We start from the raw sequence: 13,896 nt of genomic DNA on the forward strand, positions 1-13,896 counted from the left end.
TCTTGCTTCAGTTTCACTATCTGTAAAGGAAGGATCGGCTACGCCCACTCCTCCCGCCTCCCTGGCGGCAAACTGCTAGAGGACAAAACAAACGCGCCTGTGGAGTGGAGCAGTCAGAAACGCCAAAAGCCGGGACCACGCGCTTTCCGGCCAGACCCCGCCCTCACGTCTCCCGCTCAAGGGTTCGGGCGGGCGAACCCACCCTGGGAACCCACTCGGCGGCGGCAGGAAGAGGCGGGGCGGGGTCTCGAGGGCGCGTCACACCCGGAAGTGCCCTCCTGCCGCTCCGCCCCCAGCATCGCCGGCAGGCGGAGAGCGCCCGTGAAGTGCGGCTGCAGAGCTGGGCCGGCTAGCGGGGCCGCTTCTGGAGCGGGTGCCGGTGCAGGCGCGGGTGCCGGGCGGCGGAGGGCTGACGCCCGGGCGGATGGGACGCGGCGCGACGGGCGGGCGGGGCAGGCGTCCGCAGCTGGAATGGTGCTGGCGGCGGCGGGCGCCGTAGAGCTGAAGCCCGAGAGGAGCCGCCATGGAGACGCCGCCGCGGCCTCCCGCGTGAGTGAGCGGAAGGGCAGCGGGCGGGGCCGCAGCGGCCGGGCCGGGCGGCAGGCGGAACCCAGCTGACCCGCGGGCGGGGCGTCGCCGCGAGGGGCTGTAGGGAGGGTCCTCTGCTGGCTAGCTGGAGCCCAGGGAGGGCCGAGCATCGGCGGGATGGAGACACAGGATGAGCGCGAGGCCGTCGGAAAAGGAAGCTGCAAAGTACAGACACCGGTGCCGAGAGGAATTCCTCTCAGCTTGCCTGTTTCTCCGAATTCCTAGCAAAATTTTGTCCGAGGAGCTTGCACATCGCTCGGAAAAAGCTGAGCCGCGGCTGTACAGGGCATGTGATCTCTTTTACCTGGCATTGCAGACAATCGTATCTAGAAATCACAGCATCTTCTGTTTCTCTGGCACCTTGGGCGAATTAGTAGTGTACGACCTGCCAGGCACAGGTGTCTTTTCCTTGGTACCCAAGTACATTCAAGACCTGCAACAAAATTGCTTCCAAAATAAGCTGAACAGTTACTTGGGAGACATTGAAGAAACTGCATTATTGAATACAAGATTTTTCTTTTAGCATTTTGTTAAAAATGGACTATTAATCCCCAGGAATTTTGAACATTTCAAGTTTGATTTACTTACTTTAGTTTAATCTTTATAAAGGGACAAGAGCCCTTTGAATCTGACGTTTCAAACCGCCAGCAAATTTCTTCTGAGGAACCATGTATCTTTTTATGACAGCTTATTCTTGGAGCTTTATCATTTTTCATTTACATTTGGCCAGCTTCACTTCAGGGCAGTTGTATGACAGCAGCCTTTTATAGCTATTTGACAGAATGTCAGCCAAATTTGTTTTGGGCTGGAAGTTTGTTTGGTGTTGAGTCCTTTTGGGAGAGCTAATAGAATTCTGAAACTACAGTTTATAAAAATGCCTTACAGAATTTTTAGCTTTAGTAGAACCAGGTCATGGGGATTAAGGAGTACCTGAGACTCTTGAATTCCTGGACTTGTAGGAACAGGAGCTCAGTTGCTTGATGATGGTTGTGGCTTTGAGGGCTTTGTGATTTGTTCATGTTCTTCAGCAGGTTTGGGAACACTCCTGAACCTCTAGGAAACATGATGGTGATTGTTAGCATCAACAATGTGAGCATAGCGTCAGCACATGAGTTCTGCTCAGGCTCAGAGGCATGAAAGGAATTGCTACCTGATGGTAGACAACACATGGTATAGAGGATATCTTAGGTAGGGTATTATTTGCCGTAAACCTGCCCCGTTTTTATCAGTTCCCTGCAGACCCTGTTTTACTTCGGAAGCAAAGTGAACTAAAGGAAAGAAAAGGAGTACCTTAGAATGCAGATGAGAAAAAGGTGTGGGAAAGCAGGCTCTGAAGGGAGGAAAAGAGAACGTTACACATCATTTAAATATAAGTAATGAAAAATGAAATAAATGTGTGCGTGCAAATACTGATAAACTGAATCTAATACAGATCAACCAAGCAGAATTTTAGTGTCCAGCATAGTTCTTTGCTATTAAGACTTCATCAGTAGTGCTGCAACAATGAGAGGCTGAGATGTAATGGAAAACCAGGGGTGAAAGAAAGTTAAAGAAAACCAAAAAACTCCTTTCAGTCTTTGGTGGCTTAAGTTGGTAGACATTTATTTCTGTTCATTTAATGATAAATAGAAATAGGTTTTATTTTCATTTGGTCTATCTAGGAATACTATAATTCCAGAACTGGAGTGTTTTTAGAGAAGGCAATGGCAACCCACTCAGTACTCTTGCCTGGCAAATCCCATGGACAGAGGAGCCTGGTAGGCTGCAGTCCATGGGGTCTCTAGGAGTCAGACACGACTGAGCGACTTCACTTTCACTTTTCACTTTCTTGCATCGGAGAAGGAAATGGCAGCCCACTCCAGTGTTCTTGCCTGGAGAATCCCAAGGACGGGGGAGCCTGGTGGGCTGCTGTCTTTGGGGTTGCACAGAGTCGGACACAACTGAAGCGACTTAGCAGGAGGATTTTTTACCTTTCTGTACATCAAAAATAGTTTTTCTTCCCACCCTTGGCCTCTTTGCCTCCGCTCCCAATAACTTTGTTTTTTCCTTCGGCACTGACTCATGGGTGCTGGATTTGAGAAATGACAATTTTTAGGGAAGGAACTTTGCTGGGCCTCGCTGTGCTAGAACTGGGCTAGGAGGCCAGTGTGGGTTATTGAGAGGGCGCAGCTTTTCATAAGGTTAAATTTTTAGCCTGAGCAGAAGTGCAAAGAAAGTTGGTTGATGGGGACCTATGTGCTTTGGATGATGTGGTTGGAAGTGGGGACTCACATCCTCTTTGTATGAATGTCTTTTTATTTGTGCAAATATTTGTTTCTCCAAATAGTTGAAATGCCTGTCTCTACTGGAGTATTATACTTTTGCTTGTGGTTTTTTTTAACAACCAGTTTTGCATCATTTTCAAATCCCACCTTGCTCCTTTTCAGCCTGTTACGTCTTGGAAGGTTGGAGGCGACTGTATCCAGGTCTCTGGTTCCTTTAGATGGGCTTGTTGAGATTAGGTTTTTTTTTTTTCTTTTTCTACTCCTTGCCTTCAAGCTCTTCTCATCCTCTTTGATTCTCATGTTGATTGTCATGGACTTTATATCTCTGTTTGTTGTTTTTTGCATCCTTGAGTATATGTGTCTTTTAGATTCTGTTATATTTTTGGGTCTGGGCAATATTAAAACCATGGGATATTTGCCTCTGATTGAACCTGAAAAGTGTTCAAGTAAAATTTATATAGGTTAGCAAATGAGTTGTCTCAGGCAGTACTGAGATGTGTGAAAAACAAATGTAAGCTGATCACCCCTGACCTCAGGAGTGTTTTATACATTTTTAGCCTTTATAGTTACTTTTGTGAAGATTTTCATAATCACTAAGTTGAGGGAAGACTATGAGTATAGTACAGAAGCATCCTTTGGAACTTACTAAAAAGTTTTCTTGGTCTTCGTTTCTCTACTGGCCTTCTTTCACAAGTTAGCTTTCTCCCTACAGGCTTTGGTTTTTTGCTTTTTCTTCATGAAGCTAAGTAAACATGCCTCGGATATACAACTGTATCTTTTTTCAGTTGATTCCACATCACTGGAAGCTCTTGAACATTAGAGATGTTCAGCATAGGCAGACTACCATCTTGTTGACTGTATTCTGAGGGATTTGGAAAGCCAGAAAATTAGTTGAATTAGAGCAGAGGTTCTCATATTTTTGGACTTCACTGACTGAAATTTTTTAAATCCTAAAAGAAGATGCTGTGAAAATACTGCATTCAACATGCCAGCAAATTTGGAAAACGCAGCAGTGGCCACAGGACTGGGAAAGGTCAGTTTTCATTCCAGTCCTGCTGCTGCTGCTGCTGCTGCTAAGTCACTTCAGTCATGTCCAACTCTGTGTGACCCCATAGATGGCAGCCCACCAGGCTCCCCCATCCCTGGGATTCTCCAGGCAAGAATACTGGAGTGGGTTGCCATTTCCTTCTCCAATGCATGAAAGTGAAAAGTGAAAGTGAAGTCGCTCAGTCGTATCCGACTCTTAGCGACCCCATGGACTGCAGCCTACCAGGCACCTCCATCCATGGGATTTTCTAGGTAGGAGTACTGGAGTGGGGTGCCATTAAAGAAAGGCAATGTCAAAGAATGCTCAAACTACTGCTCAATAGCACTCATCTCACACGCTAGTAAAGTAATGCTCAAAATTCTCCAAGCCAGGCTTCTACAGTACATGAACCATGAACTTCCAGATGTTCAAGCTGGATTTAGAAAATGCAGAGGCACCAGAGATCAAATTGCCAACATCCATTGGATCATTGAAAAACAAGAGTTCCAGAAAAACATCTATTTCTGCTTTATTGACTATGTCAAAGCCTTTGTGTGGATCACAACAAACTGTGGAACATTCTTAAAGAGATGGGAATACCAGACCGCCTTACCTACCTCCTGAGAAATCTTTATACAGGTCAGGAAGCAACAATTAGAACTGGACATGGAACAACAGACTGGTTCCAAATTGGGAAAGGAGTATGTAAGGCTGTATATTGTCACCCTGCTTATTTAACTTATATGCAGAGTACATCATGAGAAACGCTGGGCTGGCAGAAGCACAAGCTGGAATCAAGATTGCTGGGAGAAATATCAATAACCTCAGATATGCAGATGACACCACCCTTATGGCAGAAAGTGAAGAGGAACTAAAGAGCCTCTTGATGAAAGTGAAAGTGGAGAGTGAAAAAGTTGGCTTAAAGCTCAACATTCAGAAAACTAAGATCATGGCATCTGGTCCCATCGCTTCATCACATCATGGCAAATAGATGGGGAAACAGTGACAGACTTTAATTTTTTGGGCTCGAAAGTCACTGCAGATGGTGACTGCAGCCATGAAATGCTTGCTCCTTGGAAGAGAAGTTATGAACAACCTAGACAGCATATTAAAAAGCAGAGATGTTACTTTGCCAGTAAAGGTCCATCAATCAAAGCTATGGTTTTTCCAGTAGTCATGTATGTATGTGAGAGTTGGACTATAAAGAAAGATGATGCTTTTGAACTGTGGTGTTGGAGAAGACTCTTGAGAGTCCCTTGGACTGCAAGGAGATCTAACCAGTCCATCCTAAAGGAATCAGTCCTGAATATTCATTGGAAGGACTGATGCTGAAGCTGAAACTCCAGCACTTTGACCACCTGATGTGAAGATCTGATTAGTTGAAAAAGACCCTGATGCTGGGAAACATTGAGGGTGGGAGGAGAAGGGTACGACAGAGGATGAGATGGTTGGATGGCATTACCAACTCAATGGATATGAGTTTGAGTAATCTCCGGGAGTTGGTGATAGACAGGGAGGTCTGGTGTGCTGCAGTCCATGGGGTCACAAAGAGTCAGACATGACTGAGCGACTGAATTGACTGAGAAATTAAAAAAAAAAAAAAATTAGAGTCCGACATAGAATTGCTAAGTTTTTTGTTTTGTCAAGTTAAAAAAAAAAAGTTATAATTATCAACTATCATCTTTTTGTAAAAGAAAGAACGTTTTAGTGCTTCTCCCCAAAGACAAAGAAGGACATAATCTCAGGCTAAAGGATGCTTCTTAAATTGAATACATTTGGTTTTATGACGCTTCCCTGGTGGCTCAGTGGTAAAGAATCCTCCTGCCAATGGAGGTTTGATCCTTGGGTTGGGAAGATCCTCTGGAGAAGGAAATGTCAACCCACTCTAGCATTCTTGCCTGGGAAATCCCACAGGCAGAGGAGCCTGGTGGGCTACCATCCATTGGGTTGCAAAGTCAGACATGACTTAGCGGCTAAACTACAACAACTTGAGGGAGGTTTTTTTTTTTTTTTCCCCATATTTATTGGGTGCCTTTGGTGACCAAGCACCCAGTAAATATTCCCAAAGAAATATCTCAGAAAACAAACCAGTCTTTTTCCTCATGGTTTAAACTGACAGTAAACAAATATATGATACAATTACTCCAGAGGGGGGACTCTGAGTACTTTGTGTTATGTGCTTTTCTCTCTCACATTTCAGGCTGTGGGCATTTGCTACAGTATTGTTTTGATCACTGATCCTGTCTTGAAAAACAGGCCCTTGCTCCCTCTGACACTACTTTTTCTTGGTTTCCTGCTCTTGTTTTTAGGTTGTTAAATGAGATTTACTTAATTTTATTACTTTATTTCATTTAATATTGTCAGTAGCCTAGCTTATTAAGTGTGGAAGTGAAGTGGAAATGAAAGTTGCTCAGTCGTGTCCAACTCTTTGCGACCCCATGGACTATACAGCCCATGGAATTCTGCAGGCTAGAATACTGGAGTGGGTAGCCTTTCCCTTCTCCAGGGGATCTTCCCAATCCAGGGATCGAACCCAGGTCTCCCACATTGCAGGAGGATTTTTTACTAAGTAGATCTCATTACTTTTCAGGGGTTAAGTTACATTCCTAAGCTTATCAAATAGAGGAGAGACTGTGACTCTAATTTCTCTCTCATCACTGTTTTGGCTTAGAAGGCTTCTGTTCATTGGCAGTAACTGTTTCTCACAGATACAGACCTTGGCCAGTTCTTCTTTTCAATCAACTGTTTATCACTGAGTTGTGGCTCTGTATCTTAAGCCTGATCTCTAGATCTTTGCCTCAGTTTTGAATTTTAAGCTTCTTACTGTACACTTATCCTTAGCGCATACATCAAATTCAGCATGTCTAAAACTGAGTTTTCATAATCTTTTTCTCAAATTGACTTCCGTCTATAACATCTCCACTTATTCAATGGAATAATCATTCTTTTGGTCCTGGATACCCAAAGCCTTGAAATGGTCTTTGATTTCTCTTTCTTTAATTATCCTCCACATTTTATCAGCTCCCAGGAACTGTACATTATTGGTTTCAAGTGTCCATTCTGATTGCTGATACTCTGATGATACTCAGGATTTCATCCCTTGATACCTGGATTGTCTCTCATCACCTTTCAGTTCACCTACTGTTTTGACCGTCTAACATCTAGAGTCAAGTCAAAGACTTTACAAAACCAGGTATTGCAAAGACTGAGGCCAGGAAGTCTCAACCCTCCATCATTTTGGCTTATCTTATATGTTCAAAATTATTTTGTGCCTTAACCTCCTAGAGTAAAGTCTGCCTTATCATAGGCCAGAAGTTTCCAGCATTTTCCTTAGAAAAGCAACTTAGAAATCCTCTAAGTTGGGTGAACTCCGGGAGTTGGTGATGGACAGGGTGACAACTCGGGACAGTTGGTAATGGACAGCCTGGCGTGCTGCGATTCATGGCGTCGCAAAGAATCAGACACGACTGAGCGACTGAACTGAACTGAAGGCCCAGGTGGAGTCCTGTCCCGTTCACAAAGTCTTCCATGTTTACTCCAGCTCATTGTAGCTCCTCTTTGCAATTCCTATACTGTTTATAATTGGTAGCCCATAATCTTGCACTTGTGTACTGACTTCGTGCTGTTTTCTGGTGGTTTCTGAAGTGTCTCCTGTCTTAGCTGGTAACTGGAGAAGGCATCTGTGTTTGGCATCTTTTGTATTTCTCACTCTGCCTAGTATAGGGCATTAGTGGGTGTCTAGGCAGTGCCTCCCTGCTTGATTTATTAACAGTGGTGGTGTGGTTTGGAGTATTGTCAGTAAGTTTTAATTTAGTGTTACAATTAAGAATGAGGAAGGCCAAGAAAATTCTTAAAAATATATCTCATGCTTAGTTTAGTTTCTAACCCCAACATTTTTCTTAACTATGTGTTTATTTTCACATAGTGTTTAGTGTTTATATGGCTCCCTGAGGCTTATAGGTGAGGTATTACTATCTTCGACTTCCATATGATGTTTACTAGACAGATTTGTAGAATAACAAAACCTTATTTTTTAAGTACACAGTCTAAAGCCCAGAGAGGCTAAGTGACTAATCCAAGGTCACTTGGTTAGTATCTGGCACAGGCCAGGACTGTGGTTCATGTTTTCCAGCTGATGTTGCTCCTCTTCTAGTGCCTTTTCAGTCAAATGTTGGAAAATGTAGCCCAGTCAACTGAATTGCCAAATCATATTGCTGCCCTCTTACCAACCAAGTGATGGTAATGAGAAACATTGCAAAAGATAGGTCAGAAATATGAGTGATAAAAGACATGGAAATGTTTGAAATGGATCATCAAACTCCTCCCAATTTTAGTATCTCACATATATGCCACTCTGACAGTAACTTTGTTAGTTGTTTTTAATACATTATTTAAAATAAGACTGATCTTGCAGAAGGCAGGGCTTTTTACCCTGGTCACTTTTCTGGTAGTAGTCACTGTCAGGGACAAAAAGTGCTTGCTTGTTCTCTTGTTTGTCATGTAGGTAAGAGGGAAAGTGGGAGAGGGAGCAAGGTTGAACTGAAGCAGCGCATTTTACAGCTCTTACTGTCATTTGATCTGAGAGCTTCCTTCATCTCTCCACCTAAGAGTCCCATTCACATCATGTGGGTGTTTTGCACACCACATCCTGGGGGAGTACAGGGCGGTGTGTAAGCCTCCATTCTGTCCTCCAGAAGGGTCAGCACTTTGCTTTAAGTGGTAAGCCATTTTAGTAAAATTGGGCATTGTCAGCTTTTCTAGACTTTTTCTTTCTTCCTCTGGGAAATTGGAAATATAACTTTTAGCAGTGTATCTACTATGCTAATGTATTCAGTGCCTTTGTTATGACGTCTGTAAGGTGTTCTGTGGCTGGATGGGAGGTGTTTTTTAATCACATGATGCTTCATAATCAGTTCTAAAAGTCTCCGTCCTGAAGGTCTAACTCAAGTTCTTAGATGTCTGTAGGGCAGATGTTAACATTATTTGGTAATACAAGCATATGTTCATAGATTATGGATAGTCTGCTGGGTGTGTACCTAATAAAAGTTTAAATTCTAAGCACTTGAAGGAAATTTGCAGAGCATGTTTTTTTGCCTGTACCTAATTGCAAAATCTGAAAGCACAACTCTACCACAAACCAAAATGTTTCCGGTGGAGAAGGCCTTCCACTTTTACAGCCTCTAAGTAACATGGTGTTTATTTGGGTGAGGTGAAGGATGTGAGGGTATTTTGTTGGGAAACTATAGGTGGCATAACACATGTTAAAATGAGAGTTACGGTTGCGTCTCTACTTCTCATATCCTGGACTTGTTATGGGAGCAGTGTTCTTACGGTAATCAGCTTCTGAATCCAAGTGTACTTAGAAGACAGCAGAGAAAATAGAAGAGATATAAAGTAATGGACAAACTTCATAGCGGTACATCACGGATGGTGACTTTGAAAACAACAGCTTCTGACGTGAACTTGGCAGAAATTTGTGAGTAATGGTGGGTGACATTGCAGGCAGGGGAATCTTGCAGCTTTTGAGGCGAACAGGCAAAGGAAAGAGCAAAGATAGTGGCCACCCAGGAGCTGAATGTTTGTCTTGAATGTGAAAATGTCTGGTCCACTGTTAAATTTTTCAGCTGCATCACTCACATGACTTACAGACTTATTTCCACCAAGAAAACCTTGAAAGCGTAAACAACCACTGTTTCCTAATGTGTTTGTTCTCAATCTGAGATGATTGTCCTGTGGTAGGAGGTAAGTGGGTGGTGGAGCATATTACATCACTCCCCCCACCCCCTTTTTTTTAATTATACATAGCTGCCTTTCACCTCTATTCCTGGAGATGCTGTCATTCTGGTATACTTAGACCTGTAAAAGGGACTTGCCTGAATCTTCACAGGAAGAAGGGTGATTATGTGTAGTTTAGAAAAATTGCCTGGGTCATGTAGTCCTTCTATCCCCTCCATCCTCCATTGGAAAATGCTGCTGCTGCCGCTAAGTCACTTCAGTCATGTCCGATTCTGTGCGACTCTATGGACAACAGCCCACCAGGCTCATCTGTCCATGGGATTCTCCAGGCAAGAATACTGGAGTGGGTTGCCATTTCCTTCTCCCTGGAAAGTGCTATTCCAGAACAAATAATATGCATCTAAGGAAACTATGTTATTTCACAGATTTCCTCAAAATTTTTGCAGTAGGCTTAAACCTTTGTTTGATTGTGGAATCCTGACTGTTTGAAGAAGACAACCCATATAAAAGTCTTTATTGGCTTCCTCTCTGAGAATCAGTTATTAGTAGTAGTATGTTCTTAAGCAGAGCTAGAAAGGTGGTCTGAGAAGCCAAGCTTGCCTACAACTGGGAGTTTGTAGAAAAGTTAGTCATGGAAGGAAGGCTTCAGGATTGCCTGTTAGAAGTGTTCTGGGATCCAAACCCTTGAGACCTCAACAACTGTAGAGTATGTGTTGTAACAACAGGCTGCTGGGTAATTTTAACACTGGTTATGGGATGTAGAGTTGGGGGAAAGACTTAAAAGTGAAAGAACTTTCAAAAAGTATCTCCTTTAGATACTTTAAAGGTTTTCATAGTGAGGAGCTTTTCTAGAAAAGGTTAGCACTTTGCTTCTCAAGGGAAGCAAGGAGAAGGTGTAACTGCACTTCTGTGTGTGTGTGCTCAGTTGTGTCCGATTCTTTGTGCCCCATTGACTTTATTTTTTTGGGCTCCAAAATCACTGCAGATGTCGACTGCAGCAATGAAATTAAAAGACCCTTACTCCTTGGAAGGAAAGTTATAACCAACCTAGATAGCATATTGAAAAGCAGAGACATTACTTTGCCAACAAATGTCCGTCTAGTCAAGGCTACGGTTTTTCCAGTGGTCATGTATGGATGTGAGAGTTGAACTGTGAAGAAAGCTGAGCCCCGAAGATTTAATGCTTTTGAACTGTGGTGTTGGAGAAGACTCTTGAGAGTCCCTTGGACTGCAAGGAGATCCAACCAGTCCATTCTAAAGTAGATCAGCCCTGGGATTTCTTTGGAAGGAATGATGCTAAAGCTGAAACTCTAGTACTTTGGCCACCTCATGTGAAGAGTTGACTCATTGGAAAAAACTCTCATGCTGGGAGGGATTGGGGGCAGGAGGACAAGGGGATGACAGAGGATGAGATGGCTGGATGGCATCACTGACTCCATGGACATGAGTTTGAGTGAACTCTGGGAGTTGGTGATGGACAGGGAAGCCTGGCGTGCTGCAATTCATGGGGTCGCAAAGAGTCGGACACGACTGAGCAACTGAACTGAACTGACTGTAGCCTGCCAGGCTCCTCTGTCCATGGAAATTTTCCAGGCAAGAATACTGGAATGGGTTGTTATTTCCTACTCCAACTGCACTTATAATGTAACTTAAAAGGTAAACCTTTCCCTCCTATTTGACTGCTTCCTAGTGGATGTTCCTCTTCTGCATTTGTAGTTTTAGACATTTTGTGTTGTTTTCTGTTACTCAGTTCTGCTTCTGAACCAGAGACCATCTGACACAAAATCAAATAGGAATTAGAAAATTGTGGAAAGGAGTTTAGTGTCAGAAATGTAGACCTCTGGCAGGGTTCTTCATTTGAAAGGGACTTTCAATACAGACAATACTTAAAAGAAGCAGTGTTATTCTTTTAAGGTTTTGAATAGAATCTTTTCTTTGCAGAGTTTCTGGAGTACATTAGAAAAGCAAGAGCTAAAAATAGCTTTAAGAAAACAGCAATATAGACATTGGTTGTTGAATGGTATCTGTCTTAAAGTGAATTGTTTAATGCAGTAAGTTTTAATTCCAATTTCTTAGCAAATATAAATACTCATGACTCTTAATGATATTTTTTGTATGGCAGAGTTGCTTTTGTTTCCATTGTGAGCATTGAAAGGCCTTATGTGATAGTTTTGCCAGTCTTCAATATTGTATTTTCCCTCTGTTGTAAGCTTAAGTAATTAAACTTGAAGCATATATAAATATCGTCAACTTGCTACGTATGTGGGTATTCAGTGTTACATGGTAAGAAAGTCTGTGTAGGTTGTATGTATCTACATAATTTTCCCTTTTCCTACTGTTTTCTTAATGAAGTAGTGGTAGAAATGGCATTATGAGAATATGTCTCATACTATTAGGAGTGTTCCCGCTTTCCTCTGTCAGATCTAGATGTTCTTTCTCTCTTGGCTTCTAGACTTACTAGCTCTTTCTCTTAGGCCAGGTGTAACTCATCCCTCTGTGTGTTCACACACATACATGAGGCCTCAGAGTAGACACACACACACATACACATATATGAGGCCTCGGAGTAGACACACACACACATATACGAGGCCTTGGAGTAGACACACAATCTGGGCTCCATTCTCCAGCCCTGCTCTCACATCCTGGAACACATGAAGTGCATAGTGGCCTTTGTGCTCTAGTTATTTCTTCCGTCTTGGCCATTTCCCACCTCCTGGTCCTTGTTCTAATCTCAGTTCTCAATTCAGCCTGCCCTGATCACCCTGTTTAATACTATAAGTTCCATCACCCCCTTATTCCTGACTCTCTTTACCCGACACATTTTCTTTTTTCCATAGTTCTTATCTTCTAACATGCTGTTTACTGGTCTGTTGTGTATATAATTATCCCACCCCACCCCCACCCCCCCGCCCCCGCCCCCAGCTACAAATTCCATGAAGACAGGAATTTTTGTTTTGTTTATTGAAAGGTTCCTAGGGCCTAGTGCCTAGAATAGTGCTCGGTACATAGTGCCAAAAATTAGATGCTGAAGTAATAAAATAATATTTAAAGAATGAGTTATCGTTAGGAAAAGAAGTGGCATGAAGAGAAATGGTGCAATACTAATGATGTTTGCCTTTTGTTCTGTGTGTGATGTATATACAAGAATGTATTTTTTTGGGCTTAATTTAGTATCCTAATTTTTTTATTTAATAGCTTTATTAAGGTATAATTTACATACTGTAAAATTCAGCCATTATAATTGTTAGTTAATTTCTAGAGCTGTGCAACCATCTCAAAAAGTTCCTTGTGTCTGCCCATATGTGGTAAACCCTCCCCACAATGGCACCCTGATTTTATTTGTTAATTTTTTTGGTTCCCAGATCTTGAAATAATAATTTACACAGCCATACTAATAGCTTTGTACTCTTAACAAATTCCATATAACTATGGAATTAACTATCCACTGCTTAATGCAGGAAATGGTATCTAACATTAGTGAAAAGAATGGACTTGAGAGTCAAACTGGCCACACTCTTATCCAGCTCTACCATTTACCAAGTTGCGCAAATTATTTTCTGCCTCAGTCTCTTTTTATGTTTTTTGGTGATAATAGTAATTAGCTTACAGAGTTATGAGGATTAAAGAAACAAAATAGAGTACAAAGCCTGCCTATAAGTTAATACTCAGTAAAGAATTAAAGTAGATGTGAAATACATGTGGTAAATAACCTTGCAATAGAGAACAAAGTTCAGTTCAGATTCTAAGCTTCTGAAGTATGTATAAAATATGAACCAGTTCCTGTCTTGGTTTGTAAATAGGCCTACTGCAGAATGTAAAAAGCAGGTTAATTTCCAACAGGGAAGATCATTTCTCAGCATTTCTTTTGAAGGTATCTGCTGAACCATTTTACTGAATTTTCTGTGCTCATCTTTGAGAGAGTTTTGACACCAGGGAGGTAATTACCTACTTTTTTTGTTAAAATCACAGTGACCATCAGAAAGTGTTCTGAATTGTTGTTTAGTCCTATGTTGGAATGTACTGTGAGACTTCCTCTAAGTAAGTGGGGGAGAGGTGTGATCATTGTATCTCTTGTAACCTGATAAGTCTGAACTAAACTATCTTTAATAAGATCTTTTTCTGTGTTTTGTTATTTTCTCTTACGAACAGATGCACAAATCAGGGTCATCAGAAGTCTCTCGATTCAAAAGATGATAATACTGAAAAACACTGCCCGGTGACAGTGAATCCTTGGCATATGAAGAAAGCTTTTAAAGTCATGAATGAACTAAGAAGGTA

At 42.2% G+C, this 13,896-nt stretch overlaps 1 protein-coding gene across 3 annotated transcripts in view; it reads left to right on the top strand.

Annotated features, from left to right (window-relative positions):
• The first annotated feature begins 303 nt into the window (after window positions 1–303).
• KLHL2 (kelch like family member 2) overlaps window positions 304–13,896 on the top strand; it is a 171,581-nt gene continuing 157,988 nt past the window's right edge. The window contains exons 1-2 of one of the 3 annotated variants that reach the window (XM_005217427.4): window positions 304–549; window positions 13,768–13,893. In XM_005217427.4, coding sequence (XP_005217484.1) covers window positions 524–549; window positions 13,768–13,893 — 152 coding nt within the window. In that variant the 5' untranslated portion in view covers window positions 304–523. 3 annotated transcript variants of the gene reach the window in all.

This window comes from Bos taurus, chromosome 17, assembly GCF_002263795.3.
Source record: "Bos taurus isolate L1 Dominette 01449 registration number 42190680 breed Hereford chromosome 17, ARS-UCD2.0, whole genome shotgun sequence".
NCBI classification, from domain to species: domain Eukaryota; kingdom Metazoa; phylum Chordata; class Mammalia; order Artiodactyla; family Bovidae; genus Bos; species Bos taurus.